At 41.8% G+C, this 25,645-nt stretch overlaps 1 protein-coding gene across 1 annotated transcript; it reads left to right on the top strand.

The window, feature by feature from the left end:
• The first annotated feature begins 710 nt into the window (after window positions 1-710).
• On the top strand, window positions 711-9,496 carry LOC149375245 (uncharacterized). The gene is made up of 4 exons (XM_089589321.1): window positions 711-1,027; window positions 2,669-2,812; window positions 8,974-9,134; window positions 9,433-9,496. Exons 1-3 carry the CDS (start codon window positions 881-883, stop codon window positions 9,046-9,048), a joined length of 366 nt encoding a protein of 121 aa, XP_089445447.1. The 5' UTR covers window positions 711-880; the 3' UTR covers window positions 9,049-9,134; window positions 9,433-9,496.
• The last annotated feature ends 16,149 nt before the right edge of the window (window positions 9,497-25,645 follow it).

Here is a 25,645-nt window from a genome sequence, read left to right as displayed (position 1 = left end):
ACAGATATCGCGCGTAAGTCTCGCAACGTCTGTCTGGGTACCGCGTTATCTATATATATATTTTTTTTCTTAAATCTCGAGAGCAGCTTACATAAAACCTCGAGCGCTTCGTAAACTGCCGGTCCGGAAAAAGCGGGTGAGTGATCATTTTAATAAAACAACGGATCCCGCGACCAAAATGACTAGAATTCTCGTGGTGTAGCAAAAAAGCGTCTTACCAAAACCGCCCTCGTACTACTGGAAAAGCCCAAGCTTCTTGCGTATGGAGTACAACATGCGGGTACACATATAGGTGTATGTGTATGGTGGTAATCGAGCCCAATCGCTACGTAGCCGAGAAAAGACCAAGAGGAACGGATATATATGTATATACAAGCCGCTACAGCGAGAAAGCTCGTGCAAGCTCGGTACGTTGCAGTGACATTATGTACAAGTATACCTTATAATAATAATAATAATGACGACGACGATGATGATAATAATAATGGAGGTCGGGGCGCGTGCGCCCTTAGCAGCTACTCGGATCTCCCGACCAATAACACCCATCGCGAGTCTGCGTATTGGGTTGTTACACGCTATTTTGTATTATACCATCCCTGTAATACCTATATAATACATCGGTCCACGCGAGCGCGGGCGGGCCCGTGTCTGCACTTCTTCCCCGAGCCAGACATCGCGGAGACGCCGTCCCAGCACGATTTACCGATACACCTCCACTGTGCACCACACGCGTCCAAGGATATATATAATATACATTATCGGGCGAAGCACGCAGGAAAAGACATACATGGAGAGAGGAGGGAAGGACGGGCGTGTATAGGCGCGCACGCAGTCGCCGCGGTGGATAGCGCCAAGGCTCGCGTTGGGCACACACATAGGCATGAGTAGGAGGACGGCCGTCCTCCTCCTCGGCCGGCTGATCCTCGCCTACGACTCGTCCTGTCTGCAGCTTGTGCCCCACGGACAGCAGCCGCTACCGTCCCGGAGGTCCTTTTCCAAGTACCTCGATCGCCTCGCCGAGTGCAAGGTACCTCACACATATACATATATATGTATACCCGTGCCGTGCAATATTAATAATATTATTTTGTTGGCCCTGAAAGCTCTTGTTGTTAACTATCTCTATACCGTTGATCGTCAACCAATGTGTTTGTTTTCTCAAAAGTACCATTTTTCTTTTTTCTTTTTTTTTCCCCTCTCTTTTAAGTATCTGTTCCATCTTCGCTCGTCGACTACTCCCGCGCGATCTTTGGCCGCACAGGTTTGTTCTCCTCCCATCATCGGTGGCGCGTTCGCGTGCCCGTATACATAAGACTTACCCACGGATTGTTTCGAGGGCGCCTTGTTTTGCCGCCAATACAAGTATTGTACGTATATTCAGCGAGAGGAGCTGCAAGAGGGAGAGAAAAAACTGTGATACGCGCGTGTCTTACCTCAACACTCACGCGTATAAATATATATACATGTTTCACACTTGTAAGTGTATGTTACATACGTGTCCTTTCGCGGGCGACTCGTCCCGATGATGCTGCGTCGGACCTGCGGAATTTGGTAATAAATGCATGACCCTCTGCACACCGCCATACCTTACGCTCTTTTCAATCTATATATGATATCTTTTATTAGTATATTAGTATGTCTATTGTTACTTTTTCTTAACTTTTTCCCACGCCTACTTACTCGTGTACAATCGTTAACGATACAGCGATGGTTTGCGTAAACGTGCAATAATTTTGTTTTTCGATCACTTGAACACACATTTGTAAGGAAAAATTTGTTTAGTTTTGGGAGATTAAACATATTTCGAGGATTCTCGCTCGAGTAGTAGATCATGGCGAGAACAGGTCAGACGTACTCCCTTGCACATCATGCCTGTGTAATTGTATTTATACATTATTAGTTTCAAGTGTGTGGAGTCCCTGAAGGAAAAATTGGATAAACAACTGCTCTTCTACTTGGGCAATGTATAAAGCCACAACAATTTTTACATCTGTAATTTGAATCGTGTAAACAAATCATGATTTCACCCAAACTTGCGCTGTTTCTTGTACACGAAACTTGTTTTTTTTTTTTTTTTTTTTTTTTTTTTTTTTTCTTTTTACTACAATTATCACAGTGTTTTAGTGGATTTTTCTCCATTTTTCTAAAATTTTCGATGCAATCGTTCTTTTTATATCTGTTGTTAACTATTTCTTTGCACGTTAATACAATAATTATTATCTTTGACACCTTATCGCTGATCGCCAACAGTAATTTCGAAACGAAAGGATTAATTATTATAGTTCGACTATTACACGCCATAAAAAGAAAAAAAAAAAAATCACAGCATAATTGAATTTTTTGTATCTTTACATATCATTTATCATCGAATTAATCGTACAGCGATAAAATTATACTCAAGTCCTCCGAGATCTCGCTTTTCAATCGACGCATGCAAATGACGAAGGTTTCGACGTGTTTCGAGAGACTTTACCGCATTGCGTTAAAATTACTTGGCCGCACTTTGTTTGGTCCGAACGACTGACCTTGAAAACCACAGTTGCTTCGAATAACGTCATTTTTATTCAATAAATTCCAAATAAGATGTAATTGCGTGACTATTCGTAAAATCTCATAATAATTTTATATACGTTTATGTGCTAATTAGTAATCATCGATTTCATTACAGTTGGCATGTAAAAAGCTGTGGATGACATCGCTAAAAACAGTGCTTTCATCATCAAAGTCATTACTTCCGAACATTACTGCGGACAGTAGTAACAAAAAGCGATCAAAAGTTTTTGCATCAACCAGTACCTTACTAGCTTTGCAAGTACGTATTTTTCAGTGAGGTGTACCTATCATCACTCCAATTATTATTATTATTATTTTATTTTTTTTTTTTTCATCTACTCACTTGGCCATTATGCATAAAGTTTGATTGCTCGTGGAGTAGTTTCATTACCCCGTGTTTTACGTTTCACTCATGTTAAATTCATCTCGTGGATTTATATCGTAGTCAAGTAATTTGTTTTTTTTTTATCCTAACTTTATTTTTTATTTTTTATACTGTTATATTGTAAATTTTAATACAATCACGTCACCATAACGTATACCATTAAAAAATAATTATAATAAACAAGATTTTTCACATCTTCCTCCAGAACTTTATTCATAAAACATTAAGATACCAGTTCCGTTTCATTCGTTTTCTAAGGCCTGCGTATTTGTTTTATAATATTGAAATGTTTTGCATGCTGTTGATGAGATGCATTGAAGATTCAAGTAAATAAAATTACCGGTGTGGTTTGAAGTTTCATTAAATATAGACGCCTTCATAGAAATAGATATGTTAAACATCTTGAGTATAAAAATTGGTTCATGTGTACCTTTGTATTTTTTTTTGCTCTTTTTTAAAGGAAATTTGTATTTGTCGATAATATAGTTTTCTTAAAAATTACCACTGTAAAAATCAAAAGGGTTTAATTATCAGTTGTTAAATTCCTGTAAACTTTTAAAACTAAAAATCGAGATTGTTAAGATACATAAATATTTTTCTATTGAAGTGTCAATACAATTTAATGATAAACTTTAATATGCTGCAGTACCTGGATGCTATAATAACATTTTCTTTTAAAATATAAAATATCTGAACTATTCGAGTTATATTTATAGTCAATCATGTATTTATGTACTATTCAACCAAGTTTTACATCCGTAACAAAAAGTTTTTAATTTAAAATCAGTAGTTTAGCGCCATCTGCTTAATCTTGGTGTTATTACATATTACTCAAGTTACCGTATGTGGTATCGATTCGGTCGACAATGTAGGCATTTGTAGTACCTACCTTGCATCTGTGTAATTACAAAATTAACTATCTTCCGTATAACAATAATGTTATTTCGATAAATTACGAGAAGCTTGCTTAGCTAAAAAAAAAAAAAAAAAAAAAATAAGAAAAACTATAGTCTATCAACTTTCTTCTTGGATTTTCTCCACATCGTGAAACTATAAACTAAATAAGTATACCTAAGTACAACAAACATACTTGCAATTTTCCAACCAGCCGTTGCAAATCATATCTTGCACATGAGTGCGCGCGCCTCCTTGCCGTTACTAGTTACTACTTTTTGCACATCAGATACTATAGTATACCTATAGGTATAGCTCCAATGTTAAGAGTTCAGACAGGTTCAGTTTAGTCGTTCTGTTTCACCTCGTGCCGGACAAGTGTGGTACTGTGGTGGCATTTACAATTTACAATCTGAGAAATTGAATACCGAAATGTCGACGGCAGATAGGTGATCGTCTCCTCTCCTCGGAGATCAATCAAAAGCTGGACGTTAACATGCTGCGCTGCGTTTTCGATTATTTTGTCAAGACTCTGTTTTATCCCTGGAATCAAACCAAAGTCGAGGTAAATTCTGTTGTGGTTACTATTTTTCTTCTTCTTCTTCGTCTCTTTCTCTCTCTTTTTTTGTCCCCTTTGGTACTTACTCTCTCGTTTTACCGGGGGTTTGTTATGTGAACGACACGGACATAAGTAGGAGGTGTTGTCTACTTTAGTTGCAAAATACCAGTAGCTCTCTTATACGGTATCGTTGCAGAAATAGCAAAAAAAAAGTGTGGGTTTACATTGCATACATACAAGTGCCAAGTGTAGTGCAAAGGGAAGAAAAAATAGCGGTTTTATTCTTATAAGTACCCCTGATAAGACGTACAGCGTTTGTCGTGTATATAACTTATCTCACGATAGTCAATTGTTTTGTTTTCCCCCTCTCCGTCCTAGTTTGGCCAACCTTTTCTGAAAAAAAGCAAGGCTTGTTGTCTTCAAAAATTTTGGAATTATCGTGTTCAAAATTCTAGTGTCAAGGGGATGAAAAAAGAAGAAAAAAACAAAGATAAAATACGACGTGACGCTCTCAAAGTACTCCCAACCGACGAAAATGCAGAAAATCCTCGTTAGGGAACAGGTGACAGAAAATATTGGAAAGTTTTTCTTTGCTAGACATTCGGAGCATTCAGCATGTTAGCCGGTTTTTTTTTGTTTTTGTTTTTTTTTTAAGGTTATATCATGCCAAAACCGGCATGTCTTTTCACGCGCGTCCGAGCCTGTCCTGCAAGGTAAAATAAGTTTGAAAAAAAAACATGGTGTCGATTGCCGACGAATCGTGCAGTGCAAAAGAGGTGGAGAAGTACTCTACCGGTTTCTCTCTAAACTCGTTTTCAAAGACCCTTTCTTTTATGCTGTAGCATACCACAAGACTACCCACTTGGCTGGGGATGGTCGATTTTCTATTCTTGAGACACTTTTCTGTCAAGAATCGTCAATCTCTTCTCAATTCGGAACTGCATTGGTGGATGAACCTTTGGTTACGAAAACTAGCTTTTTTTATGCCGTGTATTATGTTAACACTTCAGCAAATTGTTTTACTTGTTTGAAGTAACTATATTAATTTGTTTAGAAAAAATTAATGCGCAGCCCTGTGATTGCAAATGCATGTGTTTGTGGCGTTATAATTTATAATTGACATTCTAAAAGTACGACTGTACTCTTAAGATAACATTTCTTATACTTATTTACTTATGCAAGCACCCATCAACGATTTGAAAGCTTTAGTTTTCAGTTCTACATACCTTTATTCATCCTGATACTTGAATTAGGTCAAATAATATTTTTTAAATTGACTCATTTAATTATTATTACTTTTATAAATACAATTTTCTATAGTGAATATAAATATTTAAAAACTTAAAATCCATTAAGTCACTACTTTTTTTTATCAACAAACGTTTATGTTGCGTCAAAGATAAGCCGACTATTTAAGTGTTATCGTGAAATTCGATTAAAATAATCAAGGCAGAAGCTAATTTTTATTTAACGATCTTCAGTTTGACCCCTCTTACACCTTGCCTTGAAAAAACGTGATATAGTTAAGATTTAAAAGTATATCTACTCCGGCATTCTAAACATCTCCTCTCGTTACTTTTATTATCCTCTCATCTTCTACTCGTTCTGTATATTCATGAGAAAAGGCTTGAGGGGTTAAAATAAAATCGTGAAGCATAAAGCGTTAAAAAGCAGCCTTGTACTTGCCGAAATATGATCCCCTTAGACGTCTCATTTTCATCTAATTCTCATACCACGGTTCAGATGCACTCGCTCGTTCCTCGTCTTTGCTCCAAATTTAAATCTTTCGCCAACGAGTCAGCTGATCGTGTGTTATAAAATACGTAGGTACAGGGGCTCTCTGTCTTTATTTTGTCGTTTTCCATTATATTTTTCTGCATATTATATTCAACAGGGGTACCTTCGTACTTATATGTGAGAGCAAATCTTCATTTCAGTTCATAATAGTACTGCCCTCTCTCTTGAGCACTTGAACAGCAAACTCTCAATTACTTAGATGCATTTTACTTTTGACACACACTTGCACATACAGCGCAATCGAGGAAGAGTATATATATAGAGAGAAAAGAAAGGAAATAAACAAGGATAGGTACACCTCTCTCTCCTCACAGCACATCATAGGAACACTACGCGAATTGTTAGTTTTATTGCGCAGTCAGTTCTGCGTCACACGTAATTTTTTCCATATTCTAGCTTTCTATATAAACAAATCGTATTATTGTTTATTTCGTTTTGCTTAATCGTCGCGTGTGATCAAACAATATGCGCATCGCGGTGCATGAGAATATATTGTAGTGTGCAGTATTCAATACTTGAATAAATTGAGACCACGATCAAGGCGTGTGCAGGTCGCGGAGGGAGCATTGGGTGGTCAAAGAAATCTGCCTTGGCTGAAATACATAATATACTTTAGTGCGAAAAGGGAAAAAAATCCAGGCTTAGGCCTCTGAGAGGTGCTCCGAATTATCTTCAAACGTAAGTGATGTTTACAACTGCACAGCAGTGTTGGCTTCTTATAACAGTAGATACAGTTTTTAGGTATCGTTACCATACTGCACCTTCCCTTTCTCACGTTGAAGTATTGTATGTCAGAATCTGTAGGGTGTACGCGGAAGTTGTAATTTTCTAACATCACCCAAGTTATCTACAAACTTCTGTGCTCTTTAATCGCCAAAGTTTATCGAAAAAAGGACATTAATGTACCTATATGTACAAGGTTTTCGTTTTCGGAGTTCTTTTGGTGCGCGCATATTCTGACGACTGTCTCAATACTGTCACTTTAAAGGGTTTTTTGAAACGCGCGAAAGTTTGTTGCTTTTTAAATTACATCCTGATGAATTTGTTATTTCTTTTTAAAGTTGGATGAGGTAACTAAAATTTTTAACATACATTCTTATCTGCTAGAACTGATTATTCAATATGATTGAGTTCTGTATTCAAAATTTTAAAAAGTACAAACCCCAACTCTACTGCTCTTGGACTGTTTCTCTGACAATGAACTACAAATTAGAGAGAGCAATCGAGTATGGACATTAGTGTTCAAGTAAAAATGTCGAGACCTACTTTCTAAAAGTAAAATCGATTTATTAATGAATTCTCCATCGTTAGTATCGTGGTTCTAATTGTGTTATGTTTCAGTGGGTATAAATATACACATACCCTTTTGCACAATGATTATATCCTGATTAGCCCCCAAGGCTCGCCTGTTTTCATTATTTTTCACCCCTCGATATTAACGTATCCAATGTTCCATTAGTTATCCAAAATTGTCAATAAGTATTCCATGCATCTACTTAGTAAGTACTTATTGTGGCATTCTCAACAATTGTAGAAAGTAAAAAGTAACGGAGCACAATCTTGATGTGCACGCCGCTTGCCCGAAGTATCGGCAGCGCGCGCATCAGAAGGAACACGAGCAGATGTTCCAAGATGGCCGCCGCATCGTGAAAGTATGCACACGCACCGCGCGTATGTCGCAGTTTCTCTTGCACGATTGTTTGTGTAGTGTTTCTTCCGCGTACTTATTCAGTAATTAACAATCTTCTGATCGTTAGCTTTCGAACTAAGTAGTGTACACACGTGTTTTTGGCCCTACTCAGATTTCTTGCAAGTGCGTGCATGCACACATAGATACACGGAGGAGGTATATCTGTATTCGCCACTCGGTGTACCAAAAGGCGGAAAAACTTGTCTTTCTTTCGCGTCGTAAGTACAGCGTCGCATCGATCAAAGCATATATACTTGCATATACATTTCATACATTGATCCTACATTGCTTTTACACAATTATTGTCGGCCGAGATTCTTGCATACCAGGTTTTTGCATCAGTTGTTTTCCAACCCCTTTTTCCACTATGGAGCGTGGGGTTCGTCATGTGCTGCATCCTTTTTTTCTAGCACTTTGCTGCAGCACAACTTTTTTTTCTCCACTACCGTTATCCTGAAGTTTCCTTATCCCTCAAAAAATCATGTCAAGTCTATATTTGGAATTAAAATCCATTGCTTTTATATCACTTTGTTATTTCTACTAGTACATAATAATTTGACAGAATGACTTGAAGTTCAAATATTTTCTACATAACACTTTAGAGGTTATGCTTCAATGGACTTTTTTCTTTCTTAATACAAGTTTTTTTATAGTACTACTTCATTTCTTGATATTATTTATATTTCATATACATTCAATAAACAATCAACTCCTATGCTATTTGTAACACTTATCAACAATATCTGTCTACATGTCTTCACATGTATTACTTGATCACAAGACATGTGGTTCTATATTTGAATTTATAAAGAGATGTTGTTTCAAGAGAGATTGGTCCACATTAGTGTTCTAATGTGGACTAATCTCTGTAGTAACTATTACAGACCTATTGATTACTCCTATGTGACAATCAAATTTGCAACCACCAAGATATGAATACATATGAGCAAAGTGATCAGATCTCTATGAAACGTTTTTTTTTTCCCCTCTGTAATTTTAAAGTAGTAACTTGGACGAATATACAATTCAACAACACTACTAGATAAAAAAAAATTTTATTGTACATCTACCATTGTATTAAACATCGGCTTACAGAAGAATTTAAGCAGATGTCATCCCCATCTGCTTCATTATCACAGAGTAGTTTATTACCTCAGCAAGCTTCTCTAACATCACTTTCATCATCCTCACGTTCTTGGATATCATCACTCTTTGATTATTTCTGGGATCAAGTGAGCCTCTTCCGTCTTACTAATGTAAGTACTGGTTGAAGGTGGCTCCCTTACCTTGCACCATCATTGTCTTTCTTTAACACATTTATTTTTTCATGTACGTCTAATGAACTTATCTTACCTTTATCTTGATCAAGATTTGTATGCTTTGTTGGAACTTTTTATACAGCCTGCAACAAATGTATTATTGCTGCCTGTGTTCATTTTTGTTACTGCGTATGAGTTAAAACATTTTTATGATTATTATAAGTTTTGATTCAATGTTTATTGTACATCAATTTTAATACAATAATTATTGACATAAACAATGGTTTATCTGCAGATGCCACGAAGCAGGAGACGCCACCGCTCGCGAAGTCATTCGCGAGCTCACACACCGTCGTCGCCACAATATGAGCACAAGAAGCGTCGTATTGAATACGACAGTCCACACAGTAAAGGAACTTACAGGTAATTAAATTTTATTATTGTTTAATATGACACACGTTGTAAAACAGAAATCTTCCTTACCCACTATCGATGCAGTCGGTAATGACTGTAAGTTGCTCTGATGGTAAACTGATGTTTTAATTTTCTTTTTAAATTCTAAATTTAGTTTTACAAAGCAGCAGAAAATTAATTGTGTACTACAATTAAAATGTCTTACAACTATCAAAGCATTCAAAAGCCGTTTTGTCTTAGTAATCATAAATTTTATATCTCATTCTAATTGTGTTTATTAATTTATTCAAAATCAATACTCGACCGGAAACAATTATTACCGTAACGCGTACATTATAATTATAACACTTTTAACATTGAGTATGGTGTACACAACAAATTTCTAGCAAAGTATTTTAGTATTCGGTAAGCGACGTAAAATAGCTGAAATGAACATGTAGGCGTCCCTGGTGTTGCAATGACTTACCTTCGTGAAATCAGCATAGATACATACCAAATAAGTTTCTTCCTATTTTGCAAAAACGTAATAAATACTGAATAAAATTATAATAACCCATTATTCTTCGTTATATTTTAAAAAACAAGAAAGAGAAACATAAATTAATGAAAGAATAATAAAAAAAACTTTTTTACGTAATAAGAATAATCAATCAACGTGCAAAATTTAAAGCATTTAAAGGGCTGCTTGTACTCACTAAAAAAATATGAATTCACAATATTAATAAAGCCCTATCAATTTACATTAACATAATAATCTCCTAGTCATATGTTGGGCATTGCTTTTAATACGACAAGAGTGCAAAAAAAAGTGCCTAACACTACAATAAATAATACTCCAGTAACTAATGACAGGTATTTACAATAAAACGTTTTAAAAGCGCGAGTGTCTCTTTTTTCCTTCGATTGGTCTGACGTATAGGAAAGGGTGGGAGGTGGGGCGAGTCTCTTCGAGGCTTCTCGCGTCCCTCGTTGGCCTTTTCTGGTTGACAACAATATGCCGATGTCAGCAATATTCATCCATAATCATCTCTTTCTCCTCTCGTTCATGGGCAGAGTCATTAGTCGTGCTAATGAGGTTAACTTTGGATAAACCAATGAGGAACGGATTTTTAGTTTTACTTTTTGCAAAACAGGTTTTTAACGATCAAGAAAGAAAAATAGGCATAAAAATTCGATCGGGTTATTAATATTGATGTCACGCGTTGATCAATAAGTTAAAAGCTCGAAACTCGATAAATCAAAGGTCCCGCCCCTCCTCCCTTTGGAATAGTAGCGTAAGAAGAAAAAAAAATTAGGTCAGGTTCACCCGTGCATTATCTCAAGAACTTGGCAGAGACGCGAAAAATTCCCTCTCGTTTGGCTCCTCGAATCCTATATGATAAAAGCACGAGAGGAAAAAAAAAAAAACCAATTCCCAGCCCCATGTCGCTACCTATACATACTCCGTTACGGCAATTGGCTCCCCCTCGGCGAACGCGATGACGCAGTGCCGCGACTCTATCCGTGTCTGCCTGGGCGCTCCATCGGTCTCCCCCTCCGTATATCAGCTTTCGGCTCTGCCTCCCACTAGTATATATACACGTATACATCCGCAAATCGTCCCTGCAAAGCAGCACGGCACAGTTACCGTTGCGGCTTAGTACACACATAGACACACGGATTTTAGTCTTAGAGAATAATGAGTACTGGGTTGTACGAGTAGTTGTACGTGCTCCGTATACATATATACGCGACTGGTGGCATCAGGAGCGAATCCTTTTGCCACTTCACCAGCAGCGCTGCCGCAACGGCTAGACTCGGTCTGTTAGTCGCTCGCTCGCCTTTCGCCGGCGTGCGCGCTCTCGCACGCGCCACCCTCGCGTTTCTTTCAAAATTTTGTTACCTTTGTTTTTCCTTCCTCTTCTGTTTTTTAATTTGATTACATTTTTCCCCATCTCTGTTTCGTTCACGTGACTGAGGACTATATGCATACTGTTTAAACCGCCGATGGGCGAAACGAGTGGTGGGTTCTTGTTTGTCGGGTGAATAAGGGTTGCCACCGTGTGGTGATGAGTTTCGGTCAACGCTTTTGTTTTCTTTTTTCCTTTCAAATAATCAACCCTCAATTTTATTTGCCGATGTTGGTCGAGAAAATCGCGATCGAAGCGCCTGGTACTACATTCGCTTTGCTTGTTCGTTCACCAAAAGCTCATCGTGCACTATCCTCTGGAAGAAAAATCGCGTGGGCGTGGGTGTACAAAAGTGCCTAAATTCAAGTACTGTAGCATCGTGACAATCTCGACGGAAGGGAAGTAGGTAAGGAGGGAGCATCCAGCCAGCCTCGCCATCGGTCTTGAACAACACCGCAGTGGTACAGGCCTCTGTGTGTATGGAGGAGTAGCAGAGTGACGACATCCGGGCGGAAATAAACTACGGCGGCAGCAGCAATTCGAACCGTGCGAGCAGCGAATAGTCCTTATAAGAAGAATGCCGGCACTAGCCCTATTTTTATTGAGGTACCTGCGGCCGTCGTTGCTACTGCAACTTACACGACGACGACTACAACACCCAATAACCTTACTCAGCACAGCTGTAACCTCAGTTCCTGCCATCATCGCCACTACTAACACCACTGGAACAACGCTAACACAACCACCGCACCGTCATTGCTCTTCTACTTCTTTTTCTTCTTCTTCTTCTTCTTCTTCTTCTTCTTTGTCGTCGTCGTCATGCAACCTTACTGCTACTCGTATATTAACGCTCGTGGTGGTGGCGGTGCTACCGATGGTGCAAAGCTATGGCACGGAGGAACGAGTCTGGGATCTCGTGTTGCGCGTTAATTTATGAGGATTCGGAATATCTTTTACTGTCTCTGCAGGTACGTCGTTCGTGTGTTTTTTTTTTACAATTTACACGCCGTTTAAGCACACGCGACTCGCGAGCCCGATTCTTCTTCGTTTTCTTTATAAACGATGCGCGCTCTATGATTTGAATGGAAAATTTTTCTCGTTCGATTTAAGTGGAATACATCAACAGCTGATTTTTTTTTTTTCTTTTTTCATTCAATGACAACAAATTAATTCAACGGCGCGTCAAATCATTTCCCATTCTAGATCAGCGTATAGTCCGTACGATCTTGAAAACAACGTCGGCTGGCGCAAAAATAAAGAAAAGAAGAGAAAAAAAAATCGGTATCCCTGTATTCTCACGTTACCCGTCCATGCATCTCTTGCATACCGATGTATTCTCTCCCTCTCTCGCAGCCACTGGTCATATAAATATTAAACGAGCTCTGCTGTCGTGAATAGTCGCCACTACTGCACGACACCTCGCTCATTAATGTATTATGAAAGCCGCAGAAAAAAAAATCGATGCCAAACTAGCTGCGAACATAAAAGTGGTGCCAATTTTTTTTTTTTTTTTTTTTTTTTTTTTTTTTTTCTTCATACTATGTGTTTGGTGTGCACATTGAGCTGTCGAAAGCTCGTTGGTATAAACCAAGAAAAATAACGTTGTAGAGTTATGCGACAGCTTTTATTGTAACACAACAACAACGGTCGAGGCTACCGTAGTGTACATGTAGGTACTACACGCACTCGCGGTATTGTGAAAAATCAATTAAATTTTTAATTCCTCATTTTTTTCCGCAGTAACAAAGTTTACTTTGCCAACTAACTGTTTGTTTCATCCACGATCGGACGATTCAAGTTTGATCCCTATAGTGGTTACCTAACGAGCACTACGATGGCGAGTTGAAAAACTATTCAAGCGCTCTGGAAATTTGATTCGTTGTGCGTGACAACTATAGAATGGGTCGTACTCCTTTTCGTTATGAAATATGACACGGGCTCGTGGTATGATTGTCAATTTGCGGCATCGCGATGCAAGCCTCGTTCGTTCGCTGTATATTGTAAATGATTGTCCCTACTCGCTTCTAACAATAAGCGCTCGATTAGCCATGGACACCAATATCGTTTGTTCGCGCGATCGAACTTTGCAAAAATGTTGTTAATTTCACTTGGCAAGGAATATGTAGGGGAAAAAAAAAAAAAGATAACTCTAGTGGAACGAGTTTACACGGCTAATTAGGCACGCGCGAGTTGTGATGTTATATCCCACGCGAAAGCGAAAGTGAAGCTCCTCGAGCAGCAGCTGGCGAACGGCGCGAACAAAAGAGCCGATAGCCATACAAGTTACACCTATACCTTAAACCAGAGGGTAAAGAAAAATAATAACAATAAGGGTATACACGGAAGGGCTGTGCGGCTTCGGTGGAGTGTACACATCGTCAGCTTGACCTTTTATACTTGTACCATCGCAAGATGGGCTCGGTTGGGTGCGCGTGGCAGCAGTTTCAAGCATCACCGAAGCCTCGCGATCGAGGGACTCTCGTTAGGGCCCCTCCCCCTCTTCTCGCGGCTCAAGGTCCCTGGATCCCGTCCAAACTTCGGAAGAAGCGCTTTTGCCAAATAAAACACGCGCCCTTTATTCTTTTTTTCACTTTTCGTCGTCTACTACGTATATTGATTCTTTGTGTTTTTTTTTTTTTTTTTTTTTTTTTTGTTTTTTTTCATCCCCGCTGTACATACAAAGTGAAAGCTTGCACTTTTTCATGAAATTTTTACATCGGAAGCTGGAGCTGCTGGGATTGCCATGTGATGTACAAATATGAGCAGAGATCAAATGAGCAGCGCCAAGTTTGCTCTTTGATCCGTTGCATCGACATCGTCGCTCAAAGCAACCATAAGCGAGACACACAATGCACTTTCTACCACCACATCATTATTATACATATATTATCTATGTGCACTCTATTCCAGAGTCGAAGAAGAGAAATTTCTAATTTCTTCTGTTCCGAATTGCAAAAGTTTCAACCACCGCGGAAGTAACACGCCATCTTGGCTGCAAATAAATCTAGCTACCGACCCACGGATTATATACACATCATATACTTTTTTTTTCTTCTCTCACTCGTATACAATAAATATTAATGTTGCCGTACACGATATGATCTTCTAATGGTACCATACACACTCGGAGAACACCACAACGTGATCTTCTTTCTCTTCGCCATCACTCGCGATGGTTATGGAGAAAGTTGCAACGCTGTAGTGCAAGAAAAAGCAAATCTCGAAATCACGGGGCGTTGCAACGATTGCACCCACCTGTAACAATCCTGGCGAGAAAACCATATACGTATCGTGAAAGCTCATCTCGTGCATCTAACGCGATTAACGAGGGTAAATAATCGCAAGTTGGGTATCGATGAAAGGCAAGACAATCACACTTTTTTTTTAATTTTTGTTCTACATCCATCGACAAAATAGAGCGTCGGCAACAAATATTGTTTTTGCTTTTTATCCATAATAACGGGCAACGCGTACCCCTCGGGTAGTTAAAATAATAACGTATCGGCAACGGGTATACTTATCATAAAATTTATGACAAACACACTTGACCGCGTGCAAATTAAATACAGCGTGTATCGGAGCGAGCGTCGACCTCGCTCGCTCGCCCACCCGAAGAGACACCACCCATAAAAAGAGACGTGCCTGCATAGCGAAGGCCGTCTCCTCCTCTCCTCAAAACTTTTTTTCGTACAACGCGCGTTGGTGGGTATAGGTAAGTAAGTATACCTACTTAAACGCGTCAACCAGACCTACACAACTCCCCCTCGCCACCACCACCTCTCATATATATATATATACAACATGCAGCCTACGAACAAAGCAACAGTGCATTAAAACGTGTACAAGATACCTTGCATCTTTCTCCCTTGCTCTCTCGAACTGGACGTGTGTGTACGTCCGCGATGCCCCGTTGTTCGGTCGAGGAGGGGGTTATCGACTTGCCTTGAACTTTCCACGTCGTCGACGCAGTGTCTGTCGCGGGAAAAATTATTGCCGCTCGAAAAACAAAAGTTTGAAGAAGGCGCGGTGCGTCATGCGATGAACAACCCATACACCGTAATGCTGTTACACTTTGGACGATGCGCTGTACCCACGCTCCCACTTCTTCTTGTCTCGAGTCTATTTTATTTTCCAGTTGCTCTCCCTTTCGGGACGGTTTTTTTAACGGCAAAGGTCATTCGGCAAAGATTCGATCGTGACTATTATATTATGCACGTGTATTGTAACGTTCGATATCTTACCTTTGAACGCACACACTAGGATTATTAAACAAAAAGGGGCATGAAAGGACAACACCGAGGAATGGTGAAGGTCGCTGGTCACTATTAACTTGATTTAACAGATCAAGCGAACCCGGAAGGGTGAAGGAATAACCCAAATAATTATAAATCGAAATTGGGGATAAAAAAAAGACCATTGAGTTATACGTTTAATTTATATATTATCATTAAACTCGTTTTCTAAAGACCATAACAGTAATCCAAATTGAACGTCGGTTATACAAAATTACTCCGTTTTGCCAATAAGGACGCTAATGGATTATAATTATGACAAACAATTTCTTTATGAAACATTTGCGTTTCAAGTATTTCCGAAGATTATGAAATAGTTAATAATGATATTAATCAACGCATGAATTAAAAGGAAGAAAGAGATTTATACAAAGTGTTGTAAGGCGCGCAACAAATGACTGCTAACAAAAACTCGATTGGAAAGAGAGGCCTCGTAGCCTTCCAAGCAAGGGAGTCAAAGTTAGAGTGTCAGGTCTCTCTTCTAGCTGCAACATGAGACCTCGGTTTTAGGGCGGCATATGAATCTTCGCTGTCCTTGTTTATGATACCGATGTGCCAGAGAAAGAGACAGGTAGTCGCTTCAAGTCACATATTGTGATTCTTCCATGTAGTGCTAGCGTTAGGCTCGGTGACTGCGGCGCGGGCGACGGTACGGGATGTGCTGCGTAACAAGCTCCCAGAAAATTACCTACTTGATGCGCGAGTGCGCTTGATATTTATGAGCGCCTAATTTTAAACTTACATCGTAACAAAAAAAAAATGGATACATTTTTATGTAGTTACATGACCGATGGTCACAGTATAGTTTTGAGAAGGTGTGCGCTCATTGGCTTACAAATTAACGATCGATGATTATCAGCTGGCCATTTTCGTACGCACTCTGCGTTATTATACTTTGAATCCGTGTCAAGGGTGCGCGTGGAGGAGCGCAATGTTTTACAACAAAGTTTATTCATTTTGTGCAGATTTTTGCTTCGTCGTACACTTTTTTTTATTATTATTATTCATCACATTGTCATGGCGTAACTTAGCGATAATGAGATGTTTATGGTGTGCTTGCGACATTTAATTGTTTCGGCGCGACGCGAGCTTGCGAAGGGTTTCGTTCGGATGGAAGCTCGCGACGTACGAACTTAGCATTATCTCAAATATATTGCGTTGTGTTGTATCCACTCGCCGTACAATTTGGTTTTTTCAATTAATATTTTTCTCACCACGCGTTCGTTCGAAGCTATTCCGTCACCAGCAGAGTCCTCGGCAAAGGCAATATATATAAATGAAAACGATGTGCTCGAATTCGTTTGTGCTACATAAACAGCACCAATAGACAGTTATCGCATTACTGACGTGTACGTGGTTTTTAATTGGTAATTAATTGAACCTCTTGAACTTGTTGAACTTTAGTAATTAACATAAATCGACGTTCAACCGTGCACGGTACTCCCGATTACATTATTTTGAATTTGTGTATGCAATTTTAGCTCGTGTAAGTTGGTATACTCATTGCTGATAATTATTCGTCGTCGTCAAAAGTTGCATATAATTATATTCCCTATTATTTTCTCGATGATTTACGTGAACAGCTAATCGATAAAAACAGCGTCAAAAACATGACAAGGTGAAGAAATCCTCACCCAAAGAGTCGTGTCTTTTTTTTTTATTAACTATCAAGTCTGTCGCACCTGCGGTAAAGCAACAGCTGGGAATAAAACATACGTGTGCCGCAACTTCCTTTTCACGTGTCGCGCATAATGTGCCATTTTATCAGACGCTACGCCACACCGAGAGAGGGAAAAAAAAGCTCTCGCCAACAAGCTAAGTTCCATGCTGGGTGTATTAATCGATCCATCAGCAATTATAGCACACAAATCCGAGCAAAGTCTCTCCGTTTTGTAAGGTTTCCCTGGGAGATGTTTATCCGGGCGATTTATATTTCTCGGATTATTTTTCAAAGTGGAGGCCACACGGTATCGAGAGTGTTATTAAAAACTATATGTAAAAATATATCGCGTACGACGCATATGATGTGTAAGTTGCAGCGTGCAAGTGGCAAAGAAGAGCATCGTTGAGCTAGTTGTTTTGAAAGACCCTCAGCGCATGTGACGAATTAACTCTGGAATCTGTGCATCATACGCGTTATATAACCAACGCACGTACCGCTCTTGCCTCGGTTCCTTCAATCGACCCCCCCACGTGCTCCGAGAAAACGTATGGTATATTACGAGTGCAGCCCTGTAGATTCAATGAGTCGAGCGGGTCGTTAACATCTCCACAGCTCGTCGAAACTCCGATTTGTCCGATAGTTGGTTAGGTCGATGTACTTTGATGGAAAAAAATTTTGATTTTAAAAGAAAAAAAAATGAAAGAGATTGATTGTATGGCACCATACTCGATGTTGAAAGGAAGAAAAAAAAACACCATGTTAGACGTATAGCAAGTAATGAACCAAATTTTGTTGTGTACCAAAAAGCGGCGAGCGGGCCCTGCGTTCGCGCCAGCACGAGCGCGGCACGAGTCAGGAGCGCCGTTACAAGCGCTCGCACCGGCGCTCCCCGAGCAGCAGCCGGCAGCACTCCCATGCCCAGCACCACGTGCACCGCGAGCGTGAGCGTGATCGCGTCGCACAGGCAACCTCGGCCGTGGCCCAGGGCTCCCAGTCGGCCCAGGGGACAAACAGCGTGGCTACCAGCGTCAGGGGTGGAAGCAGCGGCGGTGGTGGTACGGGTGGAGCAACAACGACAACTACGACAACAGCGGTCGCGACCTCGCCCTCGAGTTGCACCAACAACAACAAGCAGCAGCACCACCACCACCATCATGCCAGCAGCAAGCGAACCGGGCACCGGCATCGAGCTGGCTCCTCGGACTCGCCGGCCGAGCGCAGCCACCACAAGCGCCGCACGCGCTCCAAGAGTCAGGTGAGTCGAGGCCGATATTACCGATTTTTTTTATTTCAAATCATCTCTCTCTCTCTCTCTCTTCTCTGTCTCAGTCTTCTTCTTTTCTTTCTCCTTCATTCTTGTGTTCACTTACAACCCATTGCTTCCCACTACCAACCGCTTACATGTACATAATATGTCTCTAAAATTGTTGGTCCCAATGTAGCAGGTCTACTCGAAGAACCTGATGATGCACGTGCTTTCAATATTTTAATCCTTCACAGACAAATCTGTCGAGAGTGTTTTTGTTCATTCCCTCCACCTGACATATTCAAAGTATGAACCATTAACCAGTCTGAACTCTAGCATGGGCGCAAACATCAAAATTAGCTCGCATAAAAAATATGGAACAAAGCAGTGAGTCAACGCTTGGCGAAAACTCTCCCTCGTCAAAACCAAGCGATCGCACTGGGCCCATTCGTCAGTGTGTTTCAGCTCTTTGTTCCCGGCGTGCGATCTCCGTACCCCCTTTTTTTTTTTGTCCATCGCGATGGAAGAAGGAAAAGAAAAAAATAAAAAAGGGTCGAAGCATCAGCACCGGCCTCTCGTCTTGGACAACTTTCCATTTTCGCCGATCCCGATACCGCGCTTTGTTCGCGTCGCGCAGCGGCACTTCCGTCTCCCCGCAAAGTACACGCACGTTTATACACACACATATACCCACCTCTTTTTGTCTTCGATTCGCGCCATGCGATTGACTCACGCGCTTGTATATACTCGACCGTGCATTGCACCGGTACAATGCGACCCTCGCGCGAATTTTTTTTTTTTTTTTGTTCCTTCACTTCGTGGTAGTCCGTATAGTTAATAGTGGTCTCGGAGTCGGAACCTGTGCAAGTTAGACACACTTTGATGTTATTGGCCGCTAAGCTGTTTCTTTTTCACGTGCGTAAGGTTTACCAGCATCTTGCATCTCCGACAAAGAGGATGAAGTGGCCAGTGGAAAAGGTGAGCGTTTTTCACGACGTACGTTTACACTTGATTAACACGGTTCTAACTTTTTTCCAAATTTTTCTCGTGCGTTTGATACTCTCTATTCAACAATGTTCAAGCTCGAATTTTTGTTTCGAGCTGAATAAACCATTGGTACAGAGATCCAGTGATCTGATTCTGTACACCCTTGTTCCATCATTAACGCCACTGAATCAAAGACTATCGCAAAATATAGAAAACAGTTGCTGAGTAATTGCGTCTTTTGTCGTTCGCACCCACGCTCGCCCTGCAGCGGTTTTTCATCGTTCTTGTTTCAACGGGTAGCTTTTGTCTCACACCGATCCCTCTGAAAGAAGGAATGGCAATAAGGTACCCCTGTTGTGGTATTACCCCATGATTTTGCAATTTTTTTTTTTTTTTTTTTCTCTCTCCGTGTTCTTAAATACGCACTAGCTGTGTAACTACAGGTTTTCGTTTACTTGAGTGTATGATTTTTTGCCGACAAAGAAAAACGTATCCTGTATAGAACAAAGATATTGGAAGATAACCAACACAACTACAACTGTTGTGTACGATTCGTATTGAAAATTAATATAGAATCCACAAGACGACCACTGCACTACCTTGAAACTCACGTAATACGGTGGTGTTTATGTAAAGACAAATAGATAGAGATTCGCTACCACGTGTCTTGTATGTGCGGCCTGTCAGACTTTGTGCTTACAAATACGGAGAGCAGTAAGTATCTAGCTCTCACATAACTCACGATGCAGTCAATAAAAGTCGCGATTTCTTCTTTACGATCGAGAGTACGACGACGACAAACTAGTTTCGCCACTTGTGTGACTTTACACATAAAACGTCAGAGGCCTACATGTTGGCAGAAACAGAGATACAGATAATGCCAATTGATACGCAATGGCCCAACAATGTGTGGGTATAGCGATTACGTTCCATGCGCACTTTATGCGGAGCGAGAGCGAGTTGCACCATTGCGGGGTACGTTGCTCGTTGTCCTGGGTAGAGATGGATGAGTCCGCAAAACGGTGAACGAGAAACTCAAGTGTAAACACACGGGCACTGTTATATCCGAGAAAGGAGAGCTTGCGATGGCGAAACGGAAGCTCCCCCGTTAGTTATCGCCGCCGTTTCGCGAAATCCGCGGTTCCAGGAAAGCCCCGACAAAGCTCGTGCAGCTTTTCCCGTTGGACGGCGGACAAGCAGAGGAGGACACGCAGAAACAAAGCTCGCGCGGCCTCGCCGGAACACAAAAGGGGAATAAAAATACACGCTAATCCGCCATTGATTCGCAGCAGCCACGTGATCGCCCGCCACCGCTACGTACGTACGGTGCATATAGTGGATGATTCAGCGCCGCCCGAGAAAGCTCCCTTCCCCCTCTTGGCTCTTGTTTGTCGTGTGTACATGCGTCGCCACGAAGGAGCGAGGGAGACGGGGAACAAGAGGCCGGAAGAAAGGCACCAGCAAAGAGAAAAAGGAGCAACGCGCGTGTAATATATTTTAATACGCCACCATCGGCCAACGCGACGCAGCATCGGCAAGGGAGGAGAGCCGAGATCTCAACTGCTCGTTTCTTCCTCTCCATCTCCTTCTTCTTGAGGCTTTGCCGATGTGCGTGCATTAACACACCTACTTCCACTGCCGTGCACACAGAGATATATATCGGAACCGACCCGGCTATTTTGGACGGGAGGAGGCGCAAGAACAACAGTATCATCGTCCTCCCTCCCTCCCTCTCTCTCTCTGTCTTGCTTGGCTTTCATGTGCGCGTCGACGACAGAGGCAGCAACAGCGGGCGGCTCGTGAGGTCCGAGGAGGAGCACCAAAGAGGCTTTTCAGTAGTTACTCGGTAGTGAAGTCGTCGTCGACGTGGGTCAGGCTGGCTGGCCGCGCTTCCACGCGGGACTTGCACCGCGGTATTGTGAGATTTATCCTCTTGAGTGCAGGGGCCTCGGCTTTTCCCTTTATTTAATTTTTTTTTTTTTTTTTTTTTTTCTGTGCAAAGTTTGTTTACACGAATATACGCGCGTAATCACGCGGTAATACCGAGCTGATAATTCCCTCGCTTCGAGTGTCACGTGCATCATCGTTTACTGGTATACAGCCGCACATATCGAGGACAGAGCAGAAGGAAAGGAAAGAAAGCTCTTGCGCAAGCTTCGACTCGGGAGAGTGACCCAGAGGCGATACACGTAATTTGTGGGTGACACATTGCTCCGAAAGCAATGAGTAACGAGAGTATATCACCAAGTGGTATAGAGCGGGCCCGCAAGCATTGGAAGCCAAGTCACAGTTAGCAAGAGAAGGTGGGTGAAGAGGAAGAGCAGATGTCGATGAAACGCATGGCGAAGAAAATCGAAATCCGTACGAGAGATAATATTGCAAAGACGAAGAAGAAGCTGCGGCGCACGTTTAGCACAGCAGTAGGCCTGTAGTTAGAAGACGAAGAGGAGAAGGCAGAGGCAAAAGCAGAACAGCCAAGAGTAGCCAACTCGCACTCGCTGCACGAAGGAGGCCAAGCGCTTCCAGAAATACTACGGGGAGGCTCGAGTCCATCTATCTCTCTCTCTGCCTGCCCTCGAAAGACGTGCCGAGACCCATCATCATAGCAGTAGCAACAGCAGCAGTGGAGTAACATCGAAAGCTGTGCACAGCCCCCCCCCCCGATGCCCGGAGCAATGTCCAGACAAGAGCTGGAGCCCAGCGTGACCTTCCGAGTGATGATGGCCCCTCCTAGGCCCCGACCACCACCTCCGCCGCCACCCAGACGGCTCGTGTTCACGGAACAACAGCAACCCCGTCAGCAGCACATAGTCGAAAAGAGCTGGTGGCTTTGCCCGGCCAATTGGCTACAACACCCCGTGCAGCTAAAGTCCAACATTAACAAAGATAACAACAACAACAACAACAATAATAGTAACATCAACAACAACAACAACAACAACAACAATGGACAGAGAAGGGTGGCCGTAGTGATGCCAGAGGCCCATCATCATCCAGCACCGCTGATCAGCACTGCGTTCGTCGAGGTGCTGAACGCTCGTCGTCGACGTAGTGCTGGTGGTGACGTGCATGGCCGTTGTTGCGGTGGTGTTGCTACTACTGCTGAGAAAATTGTGAGTGACAACTAAAATAATAATGGCATCAATTTGTGCGACACTTTATTTATTTATTTATTTTATTTTTTTCGTCACAACAAAAGTATCATTTATAAAAAATGATAGTCGCAGAGTTCGGTTGGGCGTGACGGGTCTATTTTTGTTTGTTCCTCGTTAAAAACACAATCAACTGCACAATAGCTGATAAAACTCGGCGTCAAAGCGATGAAAAAGAGCTTTTGTTCGATTAAAAATAAAGAAAAAATAAAATAAAGCTAGTGATTTTCATTCGAATTTCCAACGATTCAGAGAAGACGAATCATCGCGTACGCAAGCGATAGTCAAAAATACTCATTCTTCGGGGGGGGGGGGGGAAAGCTAAAGCTCAAATGCATCGAGCGCACCGATAGCGGCTTTCAACGCGTGTACCACATTAAACTGTACGTAACGCGTGTTCCAACAGCAGCGCCGCTTTTATCTGGCCCCCCCTACCCCCGAAAAATACACATTCCGTTACTGTCATCGCATATCATATATTTGTATACACGTGCACGAAACAATTCAAGAAGTCGGCCGAAAACCGCAACGTTTGTATGATAACGCAAGTGTCTGCCCTAAAGTACAACGGTGTCTTGTTAGCTGCTCGTTTCGCTGTTGCTCGATGACGCCACCAATTATAATCATCGCTGCTTACCCTTCTTCGATGAATGAACACAGATACTCGTGTGTGTTCGAAACTGCGCACTTGAAATACACAATACTTATATAATATATATTAATAACGAGCGTACTTGGACAACTTTTGACTGATGGAGCGCTACTGTGGGATCTGTTGAATTGACGCGATCGGGTTCGGGAGTGTGTAAAGTGTACACGAGTAAATACTACAAGCATAAGCTCACTTGAGACATCGATTCGCGCCTTTCTCAATCATTGAATGTTCTTGATCAAACACGACTTTGATTTTTTTTTCCTTTGTTCACCCGTAAGAAATTCTTCAACCAATTGTTTTTGACATTTGTTTCGCATCAGTGCAGCTATTACCCCAAAAATTACGATTCATCGCAGTGAAATCGCCGGCAAACTAGAGCCCGTCACTAAATTTTCTGCTCTATTCAGAGCTGCTAAGTGAGAAAATCGCCTACGCGGCACACGCGTGCCAACCAACCGCGAGTCAAATAATTAAGGGGAAAAAAAAAAATCCAAAACTCTCACAAGTTCAAAAGCAGTTGCAACGCGATCGCGAAACGTCCTATCTGCATATACACCTCTCGTCAAGAGCATCCAGCAGCAGATGATGTTACTCAGACGACGACCGCGAACTGATCTAGTTCGGGCTAGCTATTGACCCAGTAACGATTTTTAAAACACAATGCAAACACGTTGTATCGGTATGCGTATCGATTTCGCTTGTGTAGGTGCGTACGTGTGTGTTTGCGTAGCGCAAAACGACTTCCCGCGGCCAGCTGGCTCTGGTAAACATAAACCACGAGAGAGGGAGAGGAGAACACTATTGCAATTACTGTTGAGATGTGTTGCTCTTTGTTCCTTCTCGCTAACGGCCGATTCTTTTTCGGTCCACGTTGAGTGCTCGCGCGATCTGTCGGCGCTGAATATTTGAAACTTTGACAAAACGCGGCGGAATATATTGGGGGGAAAAAACATTAAGATGCACCCAGCTGCTGTCGTAACTTATTGCAGAAGCCACCGCGTTCGCGAGTGCGAGTATACAGTGGGCATATCATTGAATCAAGTATAGTAGGCCGCGTGAATCCTAAAATTAACTGTACTAATCACCGCGGGCAATTTTATAACGTGGTGGTACAGCGGAGAGCCGCACACGCGAACAAGCCAAATAAACTCTGCCCGCTGCCCGCGTACACAATTTGCACACAAGTACGTCGTGGTATCAAGTTTCCTTTGGCAAACGACCCTACGGTCTTTGCGCACCCTCGTCGCGTTGTAAAGCGTCGAGGTAGATTTGTTGCCCCAAACTGCGTAATTAGGTTCATCGATACAACGAGATCGTCATCTTCTTATCGAAAGGTAATAAGTAACTTTCAAGGAGAAAAGAAAAAAGAGCGGAATCTACGCCGAGTTGAAGTTTCTCGATCTGCACTTTTCCGCAGCCGGGATCCAAAATCGCTAAATTCATTCACGTGGCGCGCTTTATATTGTATTGCACCAACTCTCCGACGGGCGATCCGTCAAATGAAGCGGGGAAAAAAAAGACGCAGTTTGAAATAAAACGATGCTGACCCAGTGTCGTAAATCAATGGGCGCATTGGCGATGAAAACCGAAGCAGCATCGGCGCGTCAATTAAAGTTTTCGCCGAGAGCGTGGCTTTCAAGTTCAGCCTCTCTCTCCTGCGCACTCGAATAATTTTCCGAAATAGAAAAGCCAGCTGTAACTGTGGTAGGAGGGGGGGGGCAAATTCAATCATAATAGAGCCTCAATTTTCCTCCCCTCCCGGAGGTTATTTATACGCGTTATTTGCGCCGCGCGCGAGCCACATAACAACAAATGTAACGCGTTGCACTCTTGGACATTCGCGGAAACTACGAGAGCCGTACTCGCGTGGGAGGCTCTCCCCTCCCTTATTTCTCCTCGCAATGAGATCCGCAAAGAGGACGGCAACGAGGAAGCGCACTCATGATGCTGCTGACCTTGTCTCGCGACAGCACTGCGTTCTCGTTACCCATGGAGCACAGGGCTCTCTCTTTCCTCGTACGCGGGGCTGATCTTGATGACTCTTTTTGTTTTTTTCGTTGCAAGCTCTTCCATATCGTACTATTGCCTATTTTTGTCGATCGCACTGTCATGCGTCATTAATCAATCTTTAAAATTCAGTTGCTGCAGCGTCCAAACTTTAAAAGTGTAAATTGCAAAGCTTTATGTAGGGAGGGGGGAAGAAAAAATAT

The sequence above is a fragment of the Copidosoma floridanum genome, unplaced genomic scaffold (genome assembly GCF_036245765.1).
Source record: "Copidosoma floridanum isolate Cflo_tuat_1 unplaced genomic scaffold, Cflo_Japanese_pri ptg000009l, whole genome shotgun sequence".
Lineage (NCBI taxonomy): Eukaryota > Metazoa > Arthropoda > Insecta > Hymenoptera > Encyrtidae > Copidosoma > Copidosoma floridanum.
Note: the sequence above shows the minus strand (reverse complement) of the source record. Positions and strands in the feature narration are given on the sequence as shown.